Genomic DNA, 27,282 nt, shown 5'->3' with positions numbered 1-27,282 from the left:
TAGAATAGACAAAGGGCCACTGCTAACTGGCTCTATGGGTCGCACAGTTTTAAAACCAGAATAAAAAAGGGAATTTTATATGAGTAAAAACTCATAAAAAGGTAGCTGATGGTGTGAGATGCATGTATGGGGGGCTGAGGCTCCAGGAAATTTTCCTTCTGAACATAAAAGGAAAAAATAATATGTTTGAAAATATTGTCTGCTATGGGGATATGTCTATTATGTCTAAACGTAAGTGGTCATGACAGTGAGATCCTCTCTCCCCTCATCCTTTAAACCCTGGGCATCTCCTGTAGTTCAAGAAACCCAACCCTTGTTAAAAATGCAACATAATCTGTGGGACTCACTAACACAGGATAACATTACAGCAAATTGTATAACTAGATGCAAAAAAGAGTTGGACATTTAGATGAAAGATTGCAACATTGGTACTTTTTTTTTTTTTTTAAATATTCTTTTAGACTTCATCTTTTGTGAGGGTAGCACAGTAGGTCAGCTCCATGAGGAGGTGCAAGCTGACCCAGGGACTCTCACGCTGCTTTTCAGGTGGTCGTGCCCAGACTTGTCTCCATCCCCATGAACATCGGTTCTGATGCAGCCCCTGGTGATGCAGGAATGGCCCTATGTCCTCCCACGATGTCCTGAGTGGCACGCCACAGGCCAGGCGCAGCACAGCAGCGCTGCTCACCCGCTGTCTCAGGTAAGAGCTGGGTCTGGGAGCCTTTCTCATGGCGGCTTTTTGCAGTGGTTGCAAATGTCTGTGGAGCAAACTGGGACCTCTGCTGCTGGTGGGAGGGAAAGCTGTTAGCTCCAGCCCCCCGTCGGCTTGCACTTAATGAGAGCGTTAGCTCTCCTCCAGCGTTTTGGCTGCAAAGTGCTTCCCAAAGTAGAGCGAGAGAGGCAACCTGCAGAGCTGGATTTCAACCTTCCTTCAAAATAAAGAGCAAGAGGCCACCGTTAACAGCTCTTGTGTATTTGGTTGGGTCTACTTTTTTCCTGGAAACTTAGAAGAATGTCAGCTTTTGCTGAAAATGTAGGTTTCTAACCTTCCTGGTTGCAGAGAGGAGCTTGGAAATAAGACCCTGGCGAATGCTGTAAGGCAGAGGAGGAGTCTGACCTCTTTCTAGTCTAGTTATCTTGTGGAACAGAGAGTGGGTGTTCACGCTCCTGGTCTCTCTCCTCCTTCCCCCAGGGTCGCTGAGCGGGCAGGCCGAGCTCCTCACCAAAGCGGGGCAGAGAGGTGAAGGTCTCCGGGACCTGTGGGTAAACGGCAGGGCAGAGTGGAGGAGGACAGAAAGGTGTCCTGGAAACTGTCTGCAAAGCTGCCTGTGCTCTGCACCAAGCTGTCACGAGGTGGTTTTAGCACCTTGTGTTGGGTCACCCAGACAGCAAGGCTCGGGAAGCGCTGCCTCTGCTAGAGCATGGCTTCCCTTTTGCTGCCTGTAGCTCTTGGCCCCATGGTACCTCGCACCTGACAAGAGACCGACGGACAATGCCGAAGTTTTCCTTGGGCGCTGGCAGTGTTGTTCCCAGGATGAATGAGGTCTCTGGCTCTGCCTTTTCCTCTTTCATAATGCTTCAGACATGAAGAGCAAAGGCTGAGCTTGGGGGTCCTCCCTGCCATGGCTTGCCATCAGCCCGGACCATCCTGTCCCAGAGCTGGGGTCTGCAACAAGAAGGCAGAGCTGTCTCTGGAGTGGCTCCAGCGTTCAAGGATGGGGCTTGTGGCTGGGGCAGGCTTTTGGTAGCCGAGTCAGGGCTTTTTAGCCCTGGGGTTGGCTGTTAGGCAGCTGCTACCAGGCCAGCGCATGGGTGGTTAACGAACAGCCCAGCAGATGAAGCAAGGAGGGAGAGCGATAGAACAAGATGAGCAGGCAAATGCCCTCCTGAGCTGCCTGAGCAGTCCAAGCCTCTACGAGGGGCTCAGAGCCCTGTGGGATTTGCTGGGAGAGGGGAGGGGAGCTGAGGCAGGACACCCTGTTGGACCCACCACCACTGAGCTGTAAGACGGCACACAGGGAGTGTGCAGACACACTCAGGTGATATCCACCACAGGTTTCCCCCAGTCCCTGCCTGAGCCTGGCTTTCCGCTGTGTGGGCATCAGTGGCTCCTGCAACGGTAATGACAGACCGCCTCGTTCACAGGGTCCACCATGCCCTCCTTCTCACAGGTTTAGGTGTTGCCACCTTCCTCTCTTGTCCTTGCTTGTCCTGAAAGCTCCCAGCAGGCTGCAGACAGCCCATCCTGAGTTGTGCCCTGGCCTTGCTGAAGCCTCCTCCTCCAGTCTGGGAGCTGGTCCCGCATCTGTCCACCCTGGGGGGTGGTGGGGAGAGGAGGTTGGCCGTGCTGGTCCCACAGGGAGACACAGCAGTGGTCAGATGTGCGGGCAGGGAAGGAGGGGAAGAGAGGGAGAGATACAGGGAGCTTTTCATTCCCTCCCTGTAGGTGGAGGAGAGCATGGAAACAATGCTGGGTGGCAGGACTGTGGGGGGCACAAGGAGCCAGCCCAGAGCCTTCTGGCAAAAACAAACTATTTGCACCCCGTCCAGGCAGGCAGGAACATCTGTGCTGGCACCCTGCACTGCCCGGGGCACGTGGGGGGCAAGGAGGGCACCTTTGGCTTCTTGGGGGTTAGGTCTCAAGGACCTGACTATTCACCTTCTGGTGAAAGCCAAAGCTTGCTGGGACCATTCCCTGGGTAAATCTCTTCCCTGACAAACACCTCTGTCTGCCCTGCATGTGGTCCTGCATCTGAGGGCAAGGTCTCTGCTGGTTACCCCATCCCAGCCCACCACCGCCTTTGCCATGCCATTGCAGAGATGGATCTTCCCCGGTGCCCGAAGCAATCCCTCTGGGCACAGCCAGCATCCCTCAAGGGGCTTTCCCTTGCTGGGATGCCCTGCAGATTTCTGCCCACTTTGTGCTTTGCGGGTAGCCACGATGGTCCCACAGGGGTTAAGGCAGGTTGGAGGCTGCTGGAATGCCACCGGACAAAGCTGGGATTGAGTCTGGCTGCGAGGGACTGCCGCCCCCCTCCAGATTCCTGGGGGGTCAGTGCTCAAGGCGGCCCCACTCTGCTGAGCACACGGCGCTTGCCCGCTTCCCTGCCGGGTGCTGCCTGGCGGCACCCGGAGGGGTGGGAGGCGATGCCGGCTCCTCCGGTGAAGCTGAGCGGCCCTGCGGCGGATCGGTGGCTAAGCACAGGTAGATGCGCTCACCAGAGCCTGCGTGAGTGTTCTGCGCCTGAAAATAAAGCCGTGGAGGGGGAATGCGGATCCAGGCAGCTGCTGCTGGGGCTCTGGGGAATGCATGCTTAGGGGATGCTCAGAGGGAAAGCATTGCTTTTTCCCCTCTGCTCGCTTGCAGGGGTTTTGTCCTAGGAGAGCAGATGTTCAACACCTGGCCACTGCTTGGCCACTGTCACTGGGTCATCTACTGCACTTGGTTTGTGAGTTGCAGGCTTGGTGGGCTTTTAACTTAAATGAATTTGGAAGGATTGTGTTGTTTGCTGAGCTGTGCTGCAGTTGCCCTTGCACCCAGGTAGAGCTGATCCCCGCCTTTGGTATCCCCTGGGATAGAGGGGAGGGATGGAGTGTTCCCTGGCAGCGCTGTGGGGCTAACCTACTTCAGCATCATGAGGATGTGCACATGCAGAGTATTGATTTTTCTATGTGCGAGCAGCAGTTGTAGCTTGAGTGGTTTATTATTCATGGCCCCAAGATTCCTGTGAATTCTGTGGGTGATGGTTTTTTACTGTTTTCTTGATGCTCCTGGAGTGGCGGGATGGGGAGGCAGAGAACAGCCTGGTGTTAGATGCTTTTAGATGACGGAAACTTAGCACCAGTCTCGGTGATCATTTGATTTCTCTCTGAGAAATGGCATGGAGGGGGTATTGTTTCAGGTGTGCGGTCATATTCCTTGCCTGGTGATTTCCTCCTGCTTGTTGTTCTCCTTGACTTGGCTGGATCTGTCCCCCGGACACCTCCAGGACCCCTTGGACAGGACAAATGACAAGTATCTGCACATTCCCCTTGGAAGAGCTGCTGCTTTCCCTCAGAGGTGGCTGCCCTTCTTTGGCAAAGGGGTGCCTGTTGTATGCGCTGTTTAGAAAGTGCTAATGCAGTTAATTATGGTTGATTAATCACCTGGGGATAATTATCACAAATGAGCTCTAATATCAAAGTAAGATTAGATCGAAATGGTGCCGTTTTCCCAACAAAGCGCATCAACGTCTCACTTGTGGAAATGCAATGCGTCCCTGTGTTTTGCACAACAAACTATGTTTTTCAGAGAGGAAATCCCCTCTCGCTCACTGAGTCCTATGTGAGATGCTTACAGTCCTGCTGGTGCGTGTTGCTGTCGCCAGCAAGTGCAACGATGTCTTTGCTGCAATCACGATCAGGAGCATGATACAGTGCTAAAGGCTAAGGAGAGGATTTCTTCCTCCCCCCACCAAGGATTTGTCGTCCAGGGATCAGGACCTGTTTTTTCAGGCTCAGTGGCATGGTGCAAAGTGTGCTTCCTTCGTGTGGCTGGGTTAGGGTTTGCTGTCATCTGCTTCACGGCCTCTCAGAGCATCCTTCCCACCACTGCTTGTTCTGGAGAGGCATGGAGGAGAAGCAGCATCTGTGGAGAAGCAGCATCTCAGATTTTCTGTGCAGGCAGGGAATATCCTTGTGCTTCTGTAGAGGAGCAGGTGGCAGCTCCTGGTACTGCGGATGGTGTAAAGGGGTTGGCAGGTTCCCTTGGTCCTTAGGAACAACAGGACCCGCAGCGCTCGCCTTTTCTCGAGGCACAGCAGCCCTGTACGGTGTGGAAAGAAATCGCCGTTACCTCTGCAGGGGTTGTGACACACACAGGCCAGCTCTGATTTAATACCTAGCAGTAAGGTAAGTTCATTGCTGGGCAAATGAGAAGCACAGCGCTCCTGCAGAACAGGAGAGGTGCAGCAAAGCCCTTCCTTCAACCTTTGCTCTTTGCGTTGCTGGAGCTGGCACTGCAGCCTTCCTCCAGGAACAGCCACGAGCTTCCCTGGAGCTGCTAACAGACCCCTCTGGGAGCAGAGCAGCCCCCTTGCAAGTTGAAAAGCCAGGCAGGGTCAGGACAGAGGGGCGTAGGTGTCCCCAGGCAAGTGCTGGAAGCACCAGGCAGCGATCTCTGGATTCAGCGTGGTTCTATTTCTGCCCAGGTTGAAGCCTCGCAGGATGGTGCAGGACCTTTGCGTGTAAACCCCCGGGCTCCGAGCGGTGCTGCCGGGCCCCAGGCCCCTCTGGAGATGAATCTTTGCTGGAACGAGATCAAAAAGAAATCCCACAGCCTTCGGTAAGAGTCCCTGCCCAGAGCAAGCTCCGGGGCTGGGCTGGGCTCCCAGCCTTGCCTGCCGCATGTGCGTGTCAGGAGGCTTTTGAGCTTGTTTGCTTGATGAGCCACATGGATTCACGGTGACCTTGGCTCAGTTTCCCCTCTTGTCCACAGACCTCAAAGTCTTTCTCCCTACGCTGAAAAGCATCCCCTCCATTTCCACCCATCCCGTCCTCCTCCCTCTCCCCTCCTTGCTTTCCGCTGCTTTCTCCATCCTCTGCCGCTGCTGTCTCTGCAGCTTGTCTCTTTTTGCCCCATGGCCTTGCCGCCACCTCCTCTGCGTTTGTCCCTTTGCCGGGAGCCCTCTCCACCGCGCGGGGGGAACATGCCTTCCGGACCGTCAGAGGTTGCAGCTCCACAGCCAGCATGACGGAGAGCTTAACTGGGGCGTGTTAATTGTCTCTTGCCTTAATGCAAGGCTCCTGGAAGCTGCCCAGTCATGTAAATGCCAAGCCAAGCACCCCGTGCTAGCCAGCGCACAGCCCCGAGCCACAGGCAAACGCAGAGCGACTCTGTCCTCTGCTCCGGGCTCCAGGGTGATGAAGAGCCTCAAGTTCCCTCTCCTCAGCGCCTCCATGCTTCACCCCACCTGGCAGTGCTGCGTCTGTGCTGGCTGAGGGTCGTGCTGCCAGTCACTGGTGGGGTCCTGCGGGTGGTCCGGGGTCACCATCCCAGCCGCGGTGCTGTGCCTCCCCTCCCTGGGGAGCCTGGTCCTCTCCTGTCTGTCTGACCACCGTCCTGCTGTCCTCCCTCTCTTGCCAGGGCTCGGCTGGAGGCCTTTTCCGACCATAGTGGGAAGCTGCAGGTGCCTCTCCAGGAGATCATAGACTGGCTCGGGCAGAAGGATGAGGAGCTCTCAGCACAGCTGCCCCTACGGGGTGATGTCCTCCTGGTGCAGCAGGAAAAGGAGACACATGCGGTACGTTCCCTCGTGCCTAGCCTGCTGCCATCCACTGCTAAGATGAACTGCAGGTGGGCAGTCCTGCCTGGGACCCTCACCTGTGTCATTGCCCATGCCCACAGTCTATGACTGGACCAGTCCTTGCCTGTCTCCATCTCTGTTTCCCATGGAAGGGCAGAGCCCCAGTCCCATAGCAAATACCCATGGCACGCGACAGGCAGAGCCCATCTGGTTTTAGGCAATAAATCTGCACTACAGCCTCAAGTAATCTGCAGATGCTGCAGCTGGCAGTGGGCCCCCTCACTTCTCTCCTAGTTTTCTCCTAATGTCCTACCTCTGCAAAGAGGGAATTGCCTTTTGCTGGCCTCTGCTTTTGGGATCCTGGGGCCTGAGGAGGTAGGTTGGTCTAAAGGTGACCTGGTGGTTGGGACGTGAGTGATTCCTGCAGTAGCACATCATCATCATATCTGAAACTGGGATAAACCCAGTCAGATCAGAGTTTCCAGCTTCCCCGATCAGAGCATTTCCTTCTCACTGCCCGTGGCTGTTGGCCTTTAGTTGTTTTTACCTTGAAAACAAAACTAAACTGTTGCTATCCCTCATCCTTGCCGGAGATAGCCACTTCCTCAGCACACAAACAGCTGATCCAGCAGACAGTACCAGTGGGGGGGCTGCAGTTGGAGGGGAGGAGAGGACATCCTAAACCAGCCTGCCTCCAAAGTCTGCCCTGGCAGATGTCCTGCTTTGGGGCATCCTGCTGTTCCCCCTCCTTGCTCCTCCAGCAGCCGGACACGTTGTTCAACAGCTGCTGGAAGGACTATTTGCATGACCATGTTCTCACTGCATGAGTGAGGAGCGTCTCCAAGCAGTGCCTGTGAAAGCATCATCAATAAAGCAGTTCCTCTTGCACAGCCCAGGCTCAACACACCCTTCTGGGCTCGCTGTTTCGCCTCCCCCCTCCAGCAAAGCTGCAGTCCAGAGCTCTGCAAGAATCACTTTCTTGCAGGTGGTCATTCCATCCCCAAACTGCAAAAATATTTCTCTGTTAACTTCTCTCTGTGTCTCCAGTGAGGTTTGGGCCCTGGCGTGAATGAATCGCTGCAGCCCTCGGTGAGGGGGCAGCAGGGGCATGATTCTCCAGTTCAGCCTGCTGTCTCATCTCTGTGCTCTGTTCTCCAGGCTTTCATGGAAGAAGTGAAGTCTCGGGGACCATACATTTACTCCGTCCTGGAGTCAGCACAGGCTTTCCTTTCCCAGCATCCATTTGAGGAATTGGAAGAACCAACTTCAGAAAGCAAAGGTCCGTGGAACCCCTCCTTCCTTGTTCTCCCATAGCACAGCACAGGTCCCCCGGGGCTGGACCGGAGAGGATGGAGTGGAAGTGGTTGGTGTGGCACATCAGTGCTCTGCCTCGAGCCATCACGCACCAGGCTGTTTCCAATCCTTTGGCCAAAGGTCAGACCGGCGCAGAGCGATGCTTCTGTCCTGGGTGAAGGCAGAGGCTGCTGGTGCAGCACATGATGGGGTGCAGCTCATGAGGCAGGATCAGATGTGCTCTGGGGTAGGTTTTTAAAGGGCAGCAAGGCATCTGCCTGTCAGGACAGACAGAGATCAGACAGAGGTCTGGGCAGGCTGGATACATAGAGGAGCTGGTGCAGAGATGGATACTATTATCATGTGGTTTCCCTTCCTCTTTCCAGTTTTCCCTAGATTTTTATATCTCCCTTTTCCCTGCCCTCACTCCATCTCTTGCCGACTATCCTCTGGGCTGGGCTCTCATTTTTACTCTCCGTTCCCTTTCTGCTTTGCCTTCACAGATGTCTCTCCCCGGCACCGGATCCAAAACATCAGCCGCTTTGTCTGGAAGCAGGCAAATGTGGCCAGTGAGCTGTGGGAGAAGCTCACAGCCCGGTGTGTGGACCAGCACCGTCACATTGAACGGACACTGGAGCAGCTGCTAGAGGTGAAAGGGGCCATGGAGGAGCTCAGCACGACACTGGACCAGGCTGAAAGTGTGCGCGAAACCTGGGAACCCATTGGGGACCTCTTCATTGACTCCTTGCCAGAGCACATCCAGTCCACCAAGGTACTTCTGGCTCTGAGAAGGTTCCAGCCTTGGCCTCAGAGGTGACGAGATGCTGCTTCCCAGGAGGGCAGTGCTGCTCCTCCTCCACTGCTCAGTCCAATGCAGCTTCATTACTTGGGGTCTCGGGGGCCAGGTCCTCCCTCTGACAGCCCCCTAACTTTGTGAGGGTGGATTTAGCCCGCAGTGTTCTGAGCAATTGGCTGTGCTGAACACCTTGTCATGCCATAGACCTTACACATGTACAGTGGCTCAGCATAGATGAGCCATTGCCCATGTCCCACTTCTCAAGAGATTTGAGTAATCTCCAGCCTGGATGGCTTGTTTGGTTGGTTTTTTTTTTTTTTTTCCCCACTAAGATACCTTCTGGGAGGTTTAGCCAGCAGTATCTTGCCAGCCACTAGCCCACACTAGCTCGTAGCAGAGGAATCGGGTCCAAGTCCTGACCACTCATCTGCTTCTTTTCCTTCCTCTGCTGCCCTGTCACTGTTCCCCTGGGCATGGGACTCCAGCTGTTCAAAGAGGAGCTCTCCCCCATGAAGGATGGGGTGAAAGTGGTCAATGATCTTGCGCACCAGCTTGCTATCTCAGATGTCCACCTGTCCATGGAGAACTCCCGTACCCTGGAGCAGATCAACACACGCTGGAAGCAGCTGCAGGTGGGAAGGAGTCAGGACCAAACACTGCAAATAAACTACAGGTGGGAGTATGCTGGGGAAGGGCTGTCACTGCTGAGCTTCAGGGATGATAAAGTAAGGCTTGGCATGGCAGGGATGGTAGAGCTGGTGTTCCTGGAGGAGGACAGCATCAGTTCAGTGTGAGGAAAGTGGCTGGTAAATCTGTAGAAGTCTTGAGCAGGAAAAGGTAATGGGAGGAACAAAGGATGATGCCTGAGGAGAATCGGGATCTGATGGGGGGATCAGTACCAGCTGTGGCTTTGTTGTCTGTGCAAATATGGATACAGGTGAGCTAGAGATGTAGCCTGTGCTGCCTCAGCCTGCAGGAGGAGGTGTAAAGGGCTGAGCAGACTGGGGAAAGCAAATACCAAGGCAGGCAAGGAAGGAAGAGGACTTGCATGCTGGGGCATGTCTGAGTCCATCCATAAGCCTTCCTGAATGGGGTTTCAATGTGAAATGCCTGATGGACTGTCATTGAATTCTCCCGTCCCATTCTCCAGGCCTCCATAAATGAACGCCTGAAGCAGCTCCAAGATGCCCACCGGGACTTCGGACCAGGGTCCCAGCACTTTCTCTCCTGTACGTGAGTGGGTTCTCCTGGCTTCCCACTGTGAGGCTGCCTCTGCAGAGGGGTTTAGCATGGGCTGTTGCATAGGGCAATGGGGTGCAGAGTCCTATTGCTGATCCCAGAGCCATGCACGCAGCTAGAAATGGGCCCAGACCAGCGCCTGGTGCACAGGAACCAGAGCAGGGGGCATCTCCCAAAGTTATCATCGTGCTACCTCACCTTGTGGGACCAAGGGCAGGGCATGAACATGGTTCCCCTTCAGAGCACAGAGCTGTGACACTTGCAGCAGCAGCTCCCAGGTGATACTGGGACTGTGCCAGCCTCAGAGACTGGGTGAGCAAGACAACAGATGGTAGAAAAAGGCAGTCCCCCATATCCCGTGTTAGTCATTCGGAGGCCAAAAATGTGCACTTCAAGGAGGTTTTCATTCACGTGGCGAGGCAGAGGGATGTTCCTACAGACCTGAGCTGCTGATGGCTCTCAGACCTACAAAGAATGGGCAGCAGGTTGTGCTCCAGAGTCTGGGGTCCACCCTTGGAAATGCTGAGCCCTGTGGGGTCTCCAGATGTCAGTGGGGTTTGTTGGCCTGTGTTTCTTTGCAGACCATCTCCTTCTGTCCAAAAGGAAAAGCAACTTTCCCAGTTGCTGGAATTGATAAGCTGCCTGTGACAAGGGAAAATAGCTGAGGGTCATAAAAGGGCTTTCGTCGTCTACATAACAAGCATAGGATGGCAGGCAACTGGTATGGGAGGCATCCTCATCTTCCTGAGATACTGCAGCTGACACACAGAACATGAGTAATGGGAACAACAGATGCTGTGGGTGCCCAAGCCTGGCCATAACAGGCAGTGCTGTGTGTCCCCTCTGAATCCCAGCAGCTATGAGCCCTGCCTGCTGGTGACCACGGTGTTGCCTTGGGCATCATCAAAAGCATCAGGAAGTGTCTCTGAGTTCTGACCTCAGCCACATTCAGAGTCCCTGTCTCAGGAGAGGCAAGACATCTCTGACAAGACCAGCAGTCTTGTGCCTCTCTTATAGGCAGCATCCACTTGCCTGCTCCAACGCTCCCAGTTGGTGATTTGGGAAGGTACAGCCTCTTCAGAGGCACCCACCTGCTGGCACAGTCTCACTGGGCTATCATTAGAAACAGCATCAACCTACAGGAGCATTTGGTGTTGATCTGACATCTGTGTCTCTCTCCTTGCAGCCTCTGTCCAGGTCCCCTGGGAGCGAGCCATTTCCCCCAACAAAGTGCCATACTACATTAAGTGAGTGTGCTCCCAACCACAGCCCGTGGTCTTCTCTGGCCCAGTGGGAACAGGAACTGGGGGCCAATTAGGATTCGGGGGCAGTGAGAGGACTGGTCTGAGCACTGACGTCCAGTGAGGCGTGTTTCCCCCAACCGCGATGCCCCAGAGGAGGGGGGATGCTGGCTGGAAGGAGAAGGGGCTGGCAGCAAGTGGGAGCATCCTCCTGCGGGCATCCTCCATGCTGCTGTGGCTGGGGAGTGTGCTCATGGGTGCCGGGGGACTCACTCACAGGGCCAGACAGGTCCTTTTTTTACAATCTCTCATGGCACCTGCTTAATTCCCAGCTTGACTCTGTATTTCCTTCTATTTCCCTTCCAGCCACCAGGCCCAGACGACATGCTGGGACCACCCGAAGATGACGGAGTTGTACCAGACACTGGGTAAGGAGGCTGCCGCAAACCCATTTGAGTCACATCTGCCTTTTCGCCGCGTGGGGTACTATGCAAGTTCCCCCCCCCGTCCACATGCTCCCCTTCCTGGCACAGGGGCCCCCAAAGCAATGGGGTGCGACTCCTTCCCAGGTTCTGCCCCTCCTCCTCCCGCATGTACTCTGCTTCTGCTGAAGGGACTGGCGCCCGGGAACGGCAACTGCTGCTTCCTGTCCTGGAGATAAGGATGTCAAGCTGCGGTTTTATTCTTCTTTTCCTGTGTTATTGCAGCGGATTTGAACAACATCAAGTTCTCAGCGTATCGGACGGCTATGAAACTACGACGGGTGCAAAAAGCCCTGCGATGTGAGTGCGGGAAGTGTTTCCCTCCTGCTGGGTCTCCCTGGATAAAGGCATTAAACTAACACAAGCTTTTATCAGCACATCAAAGGCAGGAGCCCACCAGGGGACAGGTAGCTGAGGCAAGAAGCGCTAGGAAGATGAGCCCGTGGTTGGAAAGCTGCTGAGCAAATCCACCGGAGAGGTGTCTGTGTCAGCGCCTTTCTTTGCAGGCTTAGGGTGGAAATGCCTCAAGGGCAGGTGTTAGTCAAAGGGATCTGAGAACAAAGTGGTCCAGCTCAGAGTTACAAAGCTGTAGGATCAGGCAGGGGCTCTCTCTGGAGTTCCAAGGGAGCCCGGAGAAGCTGTGGATGTAACCGAGAGCAGAAGCCAGCCTCTCTGGCAGGGGCAGAGAGGACTCCACTACTTAAAGAGGAGGAAGGGAGCCAATAAACCTGACTTCTGCACTGTTGGTAAAACTCCAGTTAAAACAAGGATTAATAGCCAGGTGAATATGATGCAATAGGAGTTCAACACGGTACGTGGCTCTCCGAGAGGTAGATGCTCCTTGGAAACTGCTGAGAGTTTCCCATTCACCTGCTCACTGATTCCCCTGGAAATCTGATAGATGCGGCATCCTCAGCTGCTGGAGTGCTTTTGGCAAGGCATCTTGTCTAAGGCTCTGTCAAAATTAAACAGCAGCAGAATGAGGGAAAACCCTCTCCTAAATTAATTGTTTCTGAGAGGGAGCAGATACAGCCAGGCGGCAGTGGGTCCCAGGCAGACCTGTGCTCCTTGATGCCTTGTGAAAGGCCTGGAAGAAGGCAATGAGTGAGGGTGAGCGGAGGTTTGGTACTCGGGAAGGTTGAACCCTGGCTGTGGAGTAGTTTCATGACTCTGGTGACTGGACTGTCCCATACCTGGGGACATTTGGGGCTGATGTAGTGCAAATGGGGGAAAGCAGCAGTTAGCTTTCGCCACCCTGCAAAGATGTCCATGCAGCAGCAGGCACAGAAATACCAGGCATGGTGAGGAAAGGGGCAGAGAGCAAAGCAGAGCCCTTCCATGTGCTGCTTGTGCATCTTTGGTTGCCCATCTCTTGCATCTCACGTGCTGCTCTGGTGCCTTCTTCCCAGCCCAGAAATGATGTGGAAGAATGTGAATAAGTGCTCCTTATTCAGGATGTACTTGAGAAGGGCAAGGAGGCTGTCAAGGTGGCTGCTCCATGATGAGAGATTTGGTGGACCAAGGGGCCATGCGGGAAAGAGGCAGTGTGGGACACTTCAGAGCCATAAGCAGTTGTGGGCAGCGTGGATGCGAGGGTGAACAGGAGCAATACCCATTGGAGTGTGAACTGAGGGTCCCCAGCGCAACTGTCAGCAGCTTTGATGGGAGAAGGGAGGACTTTTCCACAGAGTGAAGTTACAGTGTGGAAATGGCACATGATCCCCTAGGCACTGAGAACACAAATGGTCTCAGAAATGGAAAGACTTTCAGCAAGGAAAGATTGCTGGCTGCTGAACACGGTAGCACATACAACCTCTGGCCATAGAAATCTGAAAGCAGGGTGGCCCGGGTAGCTCACGCTGTCCCAGCCCTGTTTCAGGTTTGTGCCTTGACACTGGCTGCCGGTCAGAGCTGGAGACGGGACTGCTCCACCTCTGGGCACCTCTGCTCGTAGGGTCTGTGTGAATTTGTGTCCCCTCACCCCCCCACGCCAGCCCCGCAGGGACCTGGCATGTGCAGAAGCCACCTCTGGGCACCTGCAGCTCCACATGTGGCTTTCATGGGTAGCATTTTTGTGGCCATGGCTGGCCGCAGCAACAGGGAAGGAAGGTCACACAGAATGATGGCTCAAGTTGACTGTAGGAGGAGATGTGGCTATTTTGGGAGGGGTTTATAGGTGGGAGAGCAACTCTGGGAGCTGTGCCCATTCTGCCAGCATCCTCCCCACCGCAGTGGGGCTGAGACTGTCCCAGGTCAGGGCAGGGCTGCATCTTCCTCCTCTTGGCTCTCACCTCTCCCATTTTCATCTCTGCTTCTGATGCCTCTACCTGTGCTTTCTGTGCAGTGGACATGGTGACCCTGGCCACAGCCTTGGAAATCTTCAATGAGCATGACCTGCAGCCCAGCGACCGGGCGATGGATGTGGTGGAGGTCATCCACTGCCTGACCGCCCTCTATGAGAGGCTGGAGGAGGAGCGGGGCATCCTGGTGAACGTGCCGCTCTGTGTGGACATGAGCCTCAACTGGCTGCTGAATGTCTTTGACAGGTACCCGTCCCTTGGCATCCCCCTGAGCTGTGGGGCTACCATACTCAGAAGAAAACCTCCGTGCTACTCTTCCAGCTGGCAGTGCTGCAAAAAGACCCTGGCCATGAGCGAGGGGGCTGCTGGGCACGGGCTTGCCTTGCTGACTGCCCCCCCCCCCCCCATCGCATAAAAAAGCCTCCAAAACATTTGCAAACCTGTGCAATATCTCACCTTGCAGTGGTCGCAGCGGGAAGATGAGGGCGCTCTCCTTCAAGACGGGCATTGCATGTCTGTGCGGGACAGAAGTCAAGGAGAAGTTTCAGTGTGAGTCCCCCATCTCCCTCCCTCAGGGACTGGTGTGGAGTAACCTGGGGAATGCCGGAGTGCTTTTGTTTCCTGGAATAGCCCTTCTTTGCCCAGAAAGAGCAGAGAAACTGCTTTCCTGCAGTGACTAATCTGCTTGCATTGCCACCTCTCCCGCCCTCCCTCCCCAAGCCTATGCCGCCTAAATTAGGAGGCATTTTTTGCAGACTGGCTGGTGCTGCCATGATCTTGCTTGCACAGCACTCAAAGGAAGAGTACAGAGAAGGCAAATAGGCAACAGTTATCCAGTGCTCCCCTGGATAAAAAACCTGGGGGGTCATGGCTGGGAAGTAGGTTTCAGACAAATTAAAGGAAGCCCCTTTCCTCACTGCATTTCAATGATGGTACTCTCTGCCATGGGATGCTGCGGAGGGGTTAGCATAGGAAGCACCACGGGGTTAAATAAAGGGATTGGGCAGATTCATTGAGGACAGGCCAGCTGTGGCTGTTAAAGAAGTGATGTTTTTAACCTCTCTCCCAAGAAGACTCTAAACTCCTGGTTATTGGGAGCTTTGACTAAAGGTTATTCAACCATAGCTCAGGTTTTCCCTCTTATTTGAGCTCCCAGCCGGACACAGGTGGTGAGGCCCCTGATCTGATCCACACACCGCTCCCCTGTGCCTGTATCCTGCCCAGTATGTCGGGGCATCAGCTGTGTCTCTAACAGGGATGTGTGTCCGTCCTGTTGGCAGATCTCTTCAGCCAAGTGGCGAATGCGGGGGGACAGTGTGACCAGCGGCACCTTGGCGTCCTGCTCCATGAGGCCATCCAGGTCCCACGCCAGCTGGGGGAGGTGGCAGCATTTGGGGGCAGCAACGTGGAGCCCAGCATCCGCAGCTGCTTCCGCTTTGTGAGTAGGGTGCTGTGGCCCGTGTCATCCCCTCTGCAGCAGACGTGCCAGGGAGAGGCTCCTGGAGGTGGCGAGGAGCTTGCACCCCATCACAGGCAGGTCCCAGCTCTGAGCAGGCCCTTCCTCTCCCCTCCCCAGAGCAACGGGAAGCCTGCCATCGAGGCATCCCAGTTCCTGGAGTGGGCCAACCTGGAACCGCAGTCCATGGTGTGGCTGGCCGTGCTGCACCGGGTGACCATGGCTGAGCAGGTGAAGCACCAGACCAAGTGCTCCGTCTGCCGGCAGTGCCCCATCAAGGGCTTCAGGTAGGGGTTGTGATACAGGACCTTGGTCCCCAAGGGAAGTGCGTGGTGTCCTGTGGGAGGGAGTGGGATTTGCTCTGTGCTGTTGGAGGAACTTAGCCCTCTGCAGCAGCAGTGTCTCAGGCAGGTTAGACCAGGTGCCAGCAGAGGGAAAGGAGTAGGATGATTTTCTGGAGGACATTAGCCATCAGCACTGTGGTTTTAGTGGGATATGAGAGCAACACAGATCACATCTATCTGCTGCTGAGCTCTTCTTGGGCTCCAAAATGATGTATTTTTGCTGATTCTCACTGCCTCCTTATGGCCTCTTGATCTCTCCAGGTATCGGAGCCTGAAGCAGTTCAATGTGGATATCTGCCAGACTTGCTTCCTCACCGGGAGAGCCAGCAAGGGCAACAAGCTGCACTACCCCATCATGGAGTACTACACCCCGGTATGGGGCTGGGCTGGGAGGGTCTTGGCTCAGAGCGGTTCCCCATCAATGGTAGCAGTCTTGCGATGTTTAGGCTGGTGCAGCCCCAGAAGGGGATCCCTTGTAGGTTTTTGTTCCCCTCCACATGCTGGAGGTTGCCTGTGCCCCTGATATTCTGGGGCTTGTGGTGAGCGGGATGCATGGCATCCGCCGATGCCCAGCTTGGCTTGTGCCAGGCCCCATGCCAGGCTGGCAGAGCTGCTGCGTGCCCTCCTTGCTTTCTCAGTTGTGTCTGCCTCTTCCTCCATGGAGCTCTTGCCCAGCCCCAAGGGACTTCTTTCCTGCAGATGCTGACTTGTGGTCCCCCACTTTTCATTAAGCAACACCTTGGTAATGTTTGTGTCTGCAGACCACGTCCAGTGAGAACATGAGGGACTTTGCCACAACGCTGAAGAACAAGTTTCGGTCCAAGCAGTACTTCAGCAAGCACCCGCAGAGAGGTTACCTGCCCGTCCAGTCTGTACTCGAGGCTGACTTCTCCGAGACGTAAGTTGGCTGGCCCCTGGGCTGTGCCTTTCGACCCTGCCTGAGACATGGGCTCCATGGATGGAAGCAGCATCTCAGCTGCAAAACAGGGCTCCCCCGGGAGGGTGGAGGGGGCACTTGCTCTGGGAGTGATATGGCCACTAGTTCTTGGAGGAGCAGAGATTTCAGTCTCCTCCAGCCTGTCCCTGGCTCTTCTCAGCCCAGGTGAGACCAAGGCAGCCTCTCCAAGCCCTAGCTTTGAGGGAGGACTGCCAAGCCTTGCTGACCAGTGTGCATCTCTTCCAGACCAGCCTCCTCCCCGATGTTACCGCATGCCGACACCCATTCCCGGATCGAGCACTTTGCCAGCAGGTACCACCACTGGGCACTGCTGTCACACCAGGGCACAGACCGTGACTCTGATGGGCGTGGAGGGGTTTTGGGGCAGATGCATGGTGAGCTCCTGCTGCCTGCAGCCCCCTCCATGCTTTCCAGCATGCTGCCCGGCAGGCGGAGGCTGGCTGGGGCGGCTCAGGCTGCAGTGCCGTTGGGAAAAGGCAGCTTCAGGGTCAGGCAAACCTGCCTGCACCACTTTGCTCCTGCCAGGGACACGGCTGATGCCACGCAAATTGGCAGCAAACACCATGCATGTGATATCTGCTGTCTTAGTGATGAAGCAGCCTCCTGCCCTTCCCAGTATGAGCTGCTGGTTGGATTCTCACCAGGCAGATGCCTCAGTGTCTTTCTCTGCCTGCGTGCTCACCAGTGCTGCGTGCAGGCTTCCCGTCACCGATGCCTTGTGGTTTGTAACGCCCCTGCCCTCGCCATGGGTCAAGGCAGAGGGGGACCTGAGGAGCACAGGGAGCCCGTGTCAGGCCCTAGGCTGGAGCTGGTACGCTTTCACCCCTTTCCTTTGCTTATGCAGGAGGAGGCTGAGCCGGCTGCGTGGCAGCGGCCCTTTATTCCAGATACCATCACCCGGAGCAGCAATGTCTTTTGTTCTCTAAAATGAGACTAGAGCCTGTAAAGAGAGGCAGGGGTCAGCTAGGAGACCCTGCCAGAGAGGGGCTCTGTGAATAGGGTGCGTTAAGCAGACATTTAGAGTGTCCCTGTCCATATCTCAACCTGTTTCTCTTTCCTCCAGACTTGCAGAGATGGAAAGCCAGAACTGTTCCTTCTTCAGTGACAGCCTGTCCCCTGATGATAGCCTGTGAGTTCTGCCGCCTTTCCCTCCCCCTCACCTCCTGCTGAGGCAGGGCTCCTGTGGCTCCATCCCTGCCTAGCCAGGGCACTGAAATGGTTTCCTTCCCAGCTGCTTTGAGTCTGAGGCTCTTGGGCACCCCCAGCTACCCAGCGGTGCTGAGACACTTCTGAGCTCTAGTCCTGGAGCAGCCAGAACGAGCTCCCATATGAAACCACCTCCCTCCAGGCTGTTCTTCCCCAGGGGCACACAAATCCCATGAGACCGATGTTCCTCACTAAGGTGTTTCTCCACCTGCTGCAACAGGGATGAGGACCAGTACCTGCTGCGCCATTCCAGTCCCATCACCGACAGAGAGCCTGGGGGCAGCCAGCAGGTTCCAGGGAGCCTCAATATGGATGACAAGGGAGAGCTGGAGCGAATCCTGGCCCACTTAGAGGATGAAAACAGGTAGAGGCATAGGCAACTCTGAAAGTGGGGTTTATAGCCAGGGCTGGAGAAGCCTGGAAGAGCTCAGAGTAGAGCCAGGGGATAGATGCTGGGGATCGAGGTGGGGATCAGAATAGCTGAATGGGCTGGTTTGGAGGGTGCCTAGGCTGAGCCCTAAAACCTTCATGGGAACGCTCAATGAGAGTGTGCTCTCCAAGGAAGGGAGAAGACTGTTCCTCAAAATGTTCCTGCCCCCATCTCCAGAACCTATTCCCCTCCTGAACCCCAAACTGGTTGAAGTGAGCCCAGGGCACTGCTGTCTCTCTTGTTCCTGAGCCCCTCGCAAACAGTGGTGGTGCTGCTCTGGACCACACGAGGTGAGCCTCTAGGCAGGGCAGATCAGCTCAGGAGGAGCTGATGCTTTCCCTGCCCTTGTTCTCAGCCTTTTAGGAAGCAGTTGTGTGTCTTTTTGTAAACTGCCTGAGTGGGGTAGAGCTGCAGGCAGGGCACCCTGTGGTGCAGGGACAAAGTCCAGGAGTGTACTGGTCCTCAAGCTTCACATGCGGCAAAGCCTCCAGGAGCTGTCAGGTGTTTCCAGCACTCTCTAGAAAGTAGAGCAGTGATGCTGACCTAGGCTGTCTTGCAGGATCCTCCAGGGAGAGCTGAGACGTTTGAAATGGCAGCATGATGAGGCAGTGGAGTCTCCAACCTTAGCTACAGGCTCCCCTGAATCAGTGCAAGACCCACGTAATGATGAGCTCCTGGCAGAAGCACGGATCCTCCGGCAGCACAAGAGCCGCCTGGAGACCCGCATGCAGATCCTGGAGGACCACAACAAGCAGCTGGAGTCTCAGCTGCACCGGCTGAGAGAGCTGCTGCTGCAGGTAGTCTCAGAGCAAGGATCTGGGGAAAAACCCATCCTTGGGGTGGGCTTTGCCATAACAGAGCTGGGGCAGTGGCAGAACGGGATGGTCAAAAGATGGGAAGGAAAAGGACAGAGGATCATGACAGCCTCTCTTCTCTCTCCAGCCTCCAGCAGAGTCAGATGGCAACGGTTCAGCAGCCTCTTCCTTGGCTTCATCTCCACATCAGTCTGAAGGCAGCCAGGCAAAGGAGAAAGAGCACAACACCCCTGACACCGAAGCTGCAGGTGAGGATTGGGGTCGGGCTGAGCTCTCAGCCCCGCTCCCTTGGTTCAATGTTGCAGGAAGCTGCCTGCACCCTGCCCTGACATCCTGCAGAGATGCTGGCTGTCGAGGTGGATGCCCAGAGAGACTGCTCACCCCCCTGCCTTCTTTCCTGCTGCAGATGAAGTGGAAGCCAAAACCCAGGAAGTCAGCATGTGCCTGGAAGACATCATGGAGAAGCTGCGGAGCGCCTTCCCCAACTCTCGAGGTACTCGAGTGAAATCCCCCTCTCTGGCCTCTTACTGCTCCCTCAGATGAGGTTTTCCCCACAGACCCCTGCCCCGATCCCAGCTTCCCTGCGACGGCCGATCCCCCACAGCACCTACAGCCAAGAGCTATGCTGCTGCGGCGCTGCTAGGACTGGTGTGTGGCCTGGGCACAGAGAGGATGAGGAGGAGGTTTCACACGTACGAGGAGAGGCGATCAGAGCTGCTGAGAGTATGGACCAACTAGATCGCCCCCCAGCTGAGCTACAAGGCACCCTCCTGCCCTGCTCGGGACCTCACACCCTGCGGGGGTCCCCACAGTGAAGATGGACAGACCTGACTGCATCAAGTTTGCAGCCACCACCTTGAGCCACCTCCTCGCTTCATCCCTGTCCAGACCCCCTCTCCAGGAGACGTGGAGGCCCCAGTTACCTGGCAAGATGGAAGCAATGGTGCAAGCTCTCCTACCTGCTCATGGACAGCTCTTCCCAGCAGGGATGGGGACTGGGGGAAGCACACGGGGGCAGCTCTCCCCTCGCCCTGTGGGTTTTGGTGTCGGTCTTTCTGCTGTCCCTCTGTGCTTCAGCCCAGGAGCAGCACACAGTCCCTCACCCAGGCTGCCCATGTGTGTGCCAGGGGCAGACATTGCTTGGTGCCAGCACTAACACGAGGCTGGGGACAGCTTCCCTCTCTGCCCACGCAAACCTTTGCCCATTTTCTGCCATCCCTGAGCAGGATACCCCTGGCTCTGCAGCAGCCTTGTTCTAACCAGGTGGCTCCAGGTCCTATTTTCCTGACCTCTCCATTTCTCTTTCAGGTATGACCTCCCTTATCTAACACCTCCTGTGAGCCAGAGGCTTTTCCTAACCAGCTACCTGGTTGCTTTCCTCCCCCTCCTCTCCCTGCCATGCTCCCTGTGCTGCGGCAGACCTCGCACAGACTCCCTCCGAGCTGCTTGTGCAGGATGCTTGCCAGCTCCAGAAGATCTCAGGGGAATATAGGTCATGAAGGAGCGGGACTGTGGGCTCCCCAGGAGGCTGGCTCCGTCACTCGGCCACAGTGTCCAAGCCTGGGTGGAAAGGTTCAGAAGAAAGAACTGAAGCCGTGAAAGCTGCCAGTCTCCCCCGTGCTCGCTGGCTGCTGCCTTTGACTGCAGCCCTCGGGGGATGCAGAGCTCAGCATCCCACTCCTCTTCAGTTGTGCCCAGGGACCTCCAGGGTTTTGGGCACCAAAATGCTCCTGGAGCCACCCGGTTTTTAAAAGAACTCTTTCTAACAGCATCCAGCTGCCGGCCTTATGGATTGAACTCTCCCTGCCACCCAGGGCTCTGCAGCCAGCCAGGCATATACCGTCTGGTGGGGAGAGTCTGTGAGGTTTATGGAGTAGGGATGAGTCCATGTTAGAGCTTCAGCCCAGCTAGTAGCCTTATCTTGAGAGGGTCTTTATAACAGAGCCTTATCATTTAATTTGCATATATTTCTATATATTATATATATATTCTGTACTTAAATACTCTCATGGACTCACTCCATTAAATTCTAATACTGCAAGTGCAGCTGCCCTTCACTTTCAGTCCAGCCCAACATCTGCTCCTGTGGGTACCGGCACCTTCCCCATTGCAGGTGCTGCCTTGGAGCAGGGCTGCAGCGAAGGAAGCTCAGCAGAGAGCCGGACCGGCAGCAGGTACTCCGTCCCACCTGGTTTCCTGGGGAGCTGTGCCTTTGCCATGGCACAGAGAGCCTGTCCTGCCTGAACCCGGCTCCATCCTTTGGGGACCCTCAGCTCCTGCAGCAGCCCATCCCCATGGTGCTGCAGGAAAGCGTTTCTCCAGCCGTAGCTCCGGCCCTGGGGCCACCAGGACATTGGGCTGTGATGCAGGAGCACAGTGGTGCGGGCAGGCAGTAGGACAGGCAGGGCACCTCCTTGACGCCCCCAAGGAGTGGCTGCCCTGCTGCTGTCCCCCAATTTGAGCTGGGCTAAGGGGCTGGAGGCACTTGTTGGAAGCAGGCAAGTCCTGCTGGGCAGTGAAGGAGGCTGTTCTGCAAGCTGGCAGGGTAGCTCAGTGGTGGCAGCTCCTGGTCCCAAAGGCTCCCTCAGGCTGGATGTCTCATGGTGTGTTATGTCGAGAAAGAGGTAGAGTCAGGTGCTGTGGGGTGCCCCAGAGCGGAGGCTGAGATGGCCCTGGTGCTCAGGTGCACAGGCTACGGAGGGATGAGATGCCTGAGCCCTCGGGGCTTGCTGTGAGGACAGGGATGGGGCTGTTGTTGCTGGCTGGGACGGGATGCAGTGGTGAGCTGTTTGGGGAGGTTTGGACCAAGGCGGTGTGTGGGGGCACAGGGCTCTGCGGTTGGCATCGGTGTGCTGGCAGAGGGGCAAAGCAGCGCCTGCACCGGGGATTCGGTGGTGCGAGCCTTACAGTGGGGTGTTGGGGGCCTTGTGCTGCAGTGTCCCCTAGCAGCGGTGTGGGTTGCTGTCCCCTCTCACACCCGGGTGAGCAGCAGGAGTGCAGAAGAGGTGGCATTGGCGTTAGGCTGGCTGTAAGCATGCTGTGTTTGACAGCGGTGGGGAATCATGTGCCAGCCTGCAAGACCCAGCTGGACCCCACCATTATCCCAGGGGCAGGATGCGGGGGGAGCATTGGGGAGGAGCAAGGTTTTGCCGTGAGGATGAGGTCAGGAATACCCAACCTGGGGGGAGCTGGAGGAGGGAAATGGCAGGACAAGGGCAGAGCTGCTGGCCCCAGTGCCAGGTGCGGGGAGCAGCGGCGGCCAGGGTGGATGCTCGGGCTGTGTTTGGGAGCCGGGATGCGGCAGGGAGGGGAGCAGGCTGGCTAATGCTCTGGTAACCATGTACTGTGGTGCTGCTGTCCTCGCTGCTTCGCGCCGTCTCTGCTTTGGAAAGAGAATAAATTTGTATTTATACTGAGACCCGGATCGGTGCTCTGGCCTTTTCTATCTGCGCACCTTGGCTGGGTCAAGGCAGCTCCTGGCGCTGTGCCATCCTGGCACCGCTCCTGTAGGGCTGCTGGGACATGGATGTCCCTGTGCCCTGTGTTATCCTGGCTGTCCACACCATTTGAGGTAGAGCAGAAGCTATGAGCAGAGCCCCGGGCTCCCTAGGCACAGGTGCATCCCCTGACCACCATCTTCCCTCATCCTATTCCAGCAAGGTCGGGTCAGGGCCATGCAGCAGCCTGAAGGCTGGGACAAGGGCTGTGTGGGGACAGTCCCTCTTCTTCACCTGGGAACTTTTGCTGGAGGAAACCCTTCAGCCCCAGGAAGGACATAGGCAGCAGTGGGATGCTGAGCAGGCAGTCCTCTCCCGCCATGCTTTCTCCCTGGAACACCTTTAGGTCTCCAGTGCCCAGAGGTGTCCAGGTGCCTCTGCCCCAACCATGTTCCCCGAGTCTCCGTGCCACAATGAGGGGCTCAGCTGAGGACTAGCCCAGGGCAAGGCTGGGGGGCTCTCAGGCCCTCCCCACCATGCAGGATCCAGCCCAAGCCTTGGCTGATGGTGAAGCCTGCCCAGGACTGACACTTGTAGGGCTGGACCTGCTCTCACCCCTGCCTGGAAGGGCTGGTGGTGCTGGGGAAAGGCTTGACAAGGTGCTACTGCAGGGGACAGCTCTCACCCAGGAGAGCTTCAGGAGCTTAAATGGGGGTGAAACACAGCCTGTTTAACACCACCTCTGAAGGGCAGAGCAAAATGCCCATCCCTGTGCCAAAGGCTCCAGGGCAAGGCTGGAGGTGCAGGCTGTGATCAGGGAAGCCGGTCACGTCCAGGAATGAATCCAGCACACGGTGCCAGGGAAGAGCTTTTATTTCTCAGCCAGCAAAGCTCAGCCGGACCCAGCTGAAAGGCGCTGGAGCCGATGAGTCGGGGCAGGGAGGCGGCAGGCACTGCTGCACAGCAGGGCTGGTGGTCCCGGCGGCAGTGGGGTGAGGACAGCATTGTTCCTGTGTCACTGCAGGGCCTGTCCCCGGCCCTGGGGCTCTCTCTCAGGGTACAACAGCCCTGCTGCCTGTGCTGGGCCTCCTAGTCAGTGGTCCGGCAGCCTTTCCCCCATCCAGGGGTAACCAGCCCTGCTCAGGGCTGGCCCTGCCCCGGGATTGTGGCCCCAAGCTCTCTGCTCTCGCTGCACTGCCCTGGGGGTGCATCATTCCCTTCCCTGGCTGCTATGGGGTGGGGGGGGGGGGGTACTTCTGTCCCTCCGTCCAGCTCCTCGTCTGCCCCCGAGCACCCAGCCTGGAGAGCTGCCCCAGGGATGAAGCTCTCGGAGGGGATGTTGCCTTCCCCACCATTTTCTAGGCTGCTGCCTGCTCGCTGTTCCACACAGCTCCCCTCTTCCAGTGCCTCTCTGGGGGTTTCGCCCTCCAGCTCTGGGATCCCCTCAGCTGGCCCTAGCCCCTCGCTGGGGGTCCCTGGCTCTGGGGTTCTGCCTGGCTCAGCCCCGGCCACGCTGTCTGTGCCATCTCCCCCCCTGGCTCCCTGCTCCACCCCCGGCCCCAGCCCTGCTGCCTCTGTCCCACCTGCTGCCCCACGTTGCCCTACAGCCAGCTTTTCCATCTCTGCTGCTGGGCTGTCCTCCACTTTGTCCTCCACTTTGTCCTCCACTTTGTCCTCCACTTTGTCCTCCACTTTGTCCTCCACTTTGTCCTCCACTTTGTCCTCCACTTTGTCCTCCACTTTGTCCTCCACTTTGTCCTCCACTTTGTCCTCATCCTCCCCCCCCACCGCCTCCTCTTCTTCTTCATCCTCCTCCCCCCCCTCCTCCTCCTCTTCTTCATCCTCCTCCCCCTCCTCCTCCTCCTCTTCTTCATCCTCCTCCCCCTCCTCTTTCTCATCCTCCTCTTCTGCCCCCCTCTCTGCTCCCCAGCTCTCTGGCTTTGCCCCACAGGTGCCCAGGTTTGCTTCTTCCCCCAGTCTTGTCCCATCCTTCCCTTCCACCTCCACCCCTGCTGGCTGCCCCTGGGCTGCTTCTTCTGGTGCTGCTCCTTCACACCCGGAACAAGGGGTCCCTTGTTCTCCTTGGTCAGCCCCTGGTTGTTCTGTTCCTTCGGCCCCTGCACCCCAGTCCCCCTGCCCATGGGTCTTTGGGACCCCAACCTCACCTTGGGGTACCTCTTCCTGCAGCATCGCCCCGTTGCCCACCTCCCCACTCTGCTGCCCCTCACTGGCCTGCGGCCCCCGGGGCGGCTGGAAGAGCCCCTGGTAGCGTTTCCGATCCTCCACGTGCTTCTTCCTCATCCTCTCCCCCAGCTGCTTCAGCTCCTTCTTCACAGCGGCCGCCATGGAGGGGTCCAGGTGAGCCACCCGCAGGAAGTCTTCTCGTGCCTCCCGCTCGTTCCAGACAGCAGCATGGGCCTTTGCCCGCTTGAAATAGGCCTTGGCGTTGTCTGCCAGGAGAGGAGAGCCCCCGGTGGAGGTCCTGCAGCTCAGGGCCACCAGCCACAGGAGCTAGAGACCCTGGGAACCCAGGGGACACGGAGCACAGGTACCATCATGAGCAGGGGAAGATGGGGTGAACACATTTGTAGGTAGGGTTACCATCATGGGCGGGTGGACCTGGGACATGCATGTACCACCGTGAGCATAAGGGGACATGGGGGACAGGGATCACCATGGGCAAGGGGAACCATGGTGGGCAGAAGGTCTGGATGATATGGGCAGGAGGACCTGCAGGATATGGGGTGCAGGTGCCATTGTAGGCAGGAGAAACCAGGAACACGGGCAGAGAGACCTGGGACGTGGGTTCTGCACTGGACAGGGGGATCCAGATGACATAGGTGTACCATCACAGGCAGAGGGACGTGGAATGAGCATTGTCATGGATGGGGGATCCAGAGGACAGAGTCCCTGGGGCTGTGGGCACAGCTATGGGGTGGGATGCAGGGCATGGGTACCATTGTGTTTCTGGAGGAGCTCCGTTGTGTGCTCCAGCACCTCATAGTACTCGCCCAGCTCCAGCTGGCACTGGCAGTAGTTCAGCACCAACGGCGTGACCAGGGTCTCCAGCTTCAGCCAGCCATCCTCCCACGGCTTCTCCTGCCCCAGGGAGTCACAGTGGGTGGTTCACGGCTGTGTCTGTCCCCTCTCGGGCACCTAGAGCCCACAGGGCTTTGCTGAGGAGACCCAGGTAGGGATGACAGGAGGTGGCTGGGTCCTGCTTACCTTGGCCTGGAGGTTCCTCAGGCAGATGACAGCCTCCTGGTACTTCGCCGCTGCCTGCCCAAACTCCTTGCGGAGGACGAGACGGTTGCCCTCACTGTGCAGCACAGGCACTGCCGCCAGCTTCTCCTCCTTGCTCATGGCCCAGGTGTCACGCTTGTACGCTGAGGGCTCCTCCACCTGCACAGGCAGTGGGACCTGAGCTGCCTACCCTGGCTGTCCCCATGCTGGCAGCCAGCCCCACCATCCCCCCTTACCCGGAACAACTCCATGATGAAGATGAGGGGCTGTGGCGTCCTCTGCAGCTCGTCTAGGTCATCATAGCCTGTGCTGTGGTAGTCAAACATGTTGCCCATGCCACAGCGGTGCTTCTGCCCTTCCAGGGGGTCCCGGCCCTCCGCGATCCTCCGCATGCCCCTGGAGACCAGGGCGTACATGCCTGTGTGCTGCAAGGAGGGGGAGCACCCCGCTCAGCCGCATGGGGCCAGGCTGCACCCCCTCCCTCTTGGGCAGCCCCCCTGGTGCTGTGGCTAAGTGACACCTGTGCTCCCTGTGCTTGCACTAGGCAAGGCTGGAGCATCTCTGGGGTGCATGGTCCTGTGCCCTGCCTCTGCAGAGAGGAGGGGAGTGGGCGCCTGTGGGCCCCTCACTCACGATGGCATCACACCAGAACTCAGCCACCTCCCCGGCTCTCATGGAGCTGAGCAGCGTCTCCCAGATCTCCAGCTTGAACATTTTGCCCACGATGATCTCCATGGGGATGCCAGCTTCCCGGCTGTCGTCGATCACTGTCCGCTCAAAGTCATCCTTCAGCGTCTGGAAGTGGAAGGTGATCTGGCCCGGAGAAAGCTCAATGTTGAACCGGGGCAGGCACTGCAGTGAGAGCCCTCCGTCCCCTTGCCAGCCCTGAATCCCTCTGCCATGGGGCCAAGCCTGCTCCCGGCGAGGTGTTGGTTTGATTGGCAGCTCTCCATCCGCAGCAGGAGATTGTGCCTCCTACCCACTTATCTTAGACAGCAAGCAGATGGTGGAGTGTCTTAACGCCCATCACTGCTATATCTTGCTGCTCTCTTTGGCTCCCCCTTTATAACCCAGTACAGAGGACCTGGTGGAACCCACACTGATCTGCCCTTACCCATGGGCTGGGGAATCTCAGAAACCCCTAAGAGCTCCCTGTTGGCACATCTGACTCCTGTTTGACACGTCAGGAAAGGCAAATTTCCAGCAACCCATTGTGGCTGCTGAGCTCCAACAGCCCCAGGACAGAGGCAGGAGAGGTGAGTAATAGCACCAATGGAAGGTGAAAGTAGTGGGCAATGTCAGCTGTCACTGTGAGGGCAATGTGGCTGCCTGTGCCCAAAACAGCCCTTCCTGCCACCTCCCCTTGCGAAGGATGTCCCCGTACCACAGATCTGGAGCTCGGCTTGTCCTGTAATGGGCAGGGATGGCAGTGTTGGACCCACTCCCCTCTCCTAGGGCTTTGGCGTAACAACCAAGACGACTTACCTTGCTCCCATCCTGCAACTTCGGCAGCTCCCCTTGGCCTCCATGCAGAATCTTCTTTTTGACCCCTTCCACATTCAGCAGGTAGGTTTCCTCCATGGCCGCTCCTGCTGGCCCCCAGGAGTAGATCACAGGCACACGAGCACGCTCTGGCCCTTCTTGAGATCCACACCTTCCTCGGGGGCTCTCCCTTCCTTGACTATCTGGACACACATGGCATCTCCCAAGGGTGCCACTGGCCTTTCACTTTCTGTGCTGGGGCAGAGCTTGGAAGCC

General features: G+C 56.9%; 3 protein-coding genes across 3 annotated transcripts in view; 2 read left to right on the top strand and 1 right to left on the bottom strand.

Moving 5' to 3' along the window:
- The window catches only part of CENPI (centromere protein I), a gene marked incomplete at its 3' end in the record, with an annotated part of 39,223 nt that extends 34,801 nt beyond the window's left edge, over positions 1-4,422 (top strand). The window contains exons 22-24 of the mRNA XM_082488452.1: positions 1,193-1,263; positions 2,056-2,119; positions 4,340-4,422. Of these exons, the coding sequence (XP_082344578.1) occupies positions 1,193-1,263; positions 2,056-2,119; positions 4,340-4,422 (218 nt within the window). The remainder of the gene's footprint in view (positions 1-1,192; positions 1,264-2,055; positions 2,120-4,339) is intronic.
- A 789-nt stretch (positions 4,423-5,211) lies between these two features.
- Positions 5,212-22,261, top strand: DRP2 (dystrophin related protein 2). The gene is made up of 21 exons (XM_082488416.1): positions 5,212-5,323; positions 6,125-6,281; positions 7,443-7,563; positions 8,081-8,349; positions 8,859-9,005; positions 9,524-9,602; positions 10,799-10,859; positions 11,220-11,281; positions 11,561-11,635; positions 13,680-13,881; positions 14,099-14,184; positions 14,916-15,073; positions 15,212-15,378; positions 15,697-15,808; positions 16,197-16,333; positions 16,619-16,684; positions 17,457-17,522; positions 17,820-17,963; positions 18,589-18,826; positions 18,972-19,092; positions 19,251-22,261. The coding sequence occupies exons 1-21, from the start codon at positions 5,277-5,279 to the stop codon at positions 19,385-19,387; spliced, it is 2,652 nt and encodes an 883-aa protein (XP_082344542.1). The 5' UTR covers positions 5,212-5,276; the 3' UTR covers positions 19,388-22,261.
- A 1,160-nt stretch (positions 22,262-23,421) lies between these two features.
- Positions 23,422-27,105, bottom strand: LOC309676008 (aryl-hydrocarbon-interacting protein-like 1; the record flags this gene model as incomplete). The annotated part of the gene is made up of 7 exons (XM_082488451.1): positions 23,422-23,914; positions 24,113-24,731; positions 25,239-25,380; positions 25,507-25,683; positions 25,761-25,949; positions 26,158-26,337; positions 27,010-27,105. 7 exons carry the CDS (start codon positions 27,103-27,105, stop codon positions 23,422-23,424), a joined length of 1,896 nt encoding a protein of 631 aa, XP_082344577.1.
- Positions 27,106-27,282: the final 177 nt, after the last annotated feature.

The sequence above is a fragment of the Vanellus vanellus genome, assembly GCF_965231255.1.
Source record: "Vanellus vanellus genome assembly, chromosome: 10".
Taxonomy (NCBI): Eukaryota; Metazoa; Chordata; class Aves; order Charadriiformes; family Charadriidae; genus Vanellus; species Vanellus vanellus.
This window is presented reverse-complemented; position numbering and strand designations above follow the sequence as displayed.

Excerpts from the sequence above, each read along its gene's own strand:
- DRP2 (XM_082488416.1), top strand. The coding sequence starts at position 5,277 with ATGAATCTTTGCTGGAACGAGATCAAAAAGAAATCCCACAGCCTTCG. Across the intron at positions 13,882-14,098 it reads CTGCTGAATGTCTTTGACAG|TGGTCGCAGCGGGAAGATGA; the intron begins GTACCCGTCCCT and ends CTCACCTTGCAG. Across the intron at positions 16,334-16,618 it reads GAGGCTGACTTCTCCGAGAC|ACCAGCCTCCTCCCCGATGT; the intron begins GTAAGTTGGCTG and ends CATCTCTTCCAG.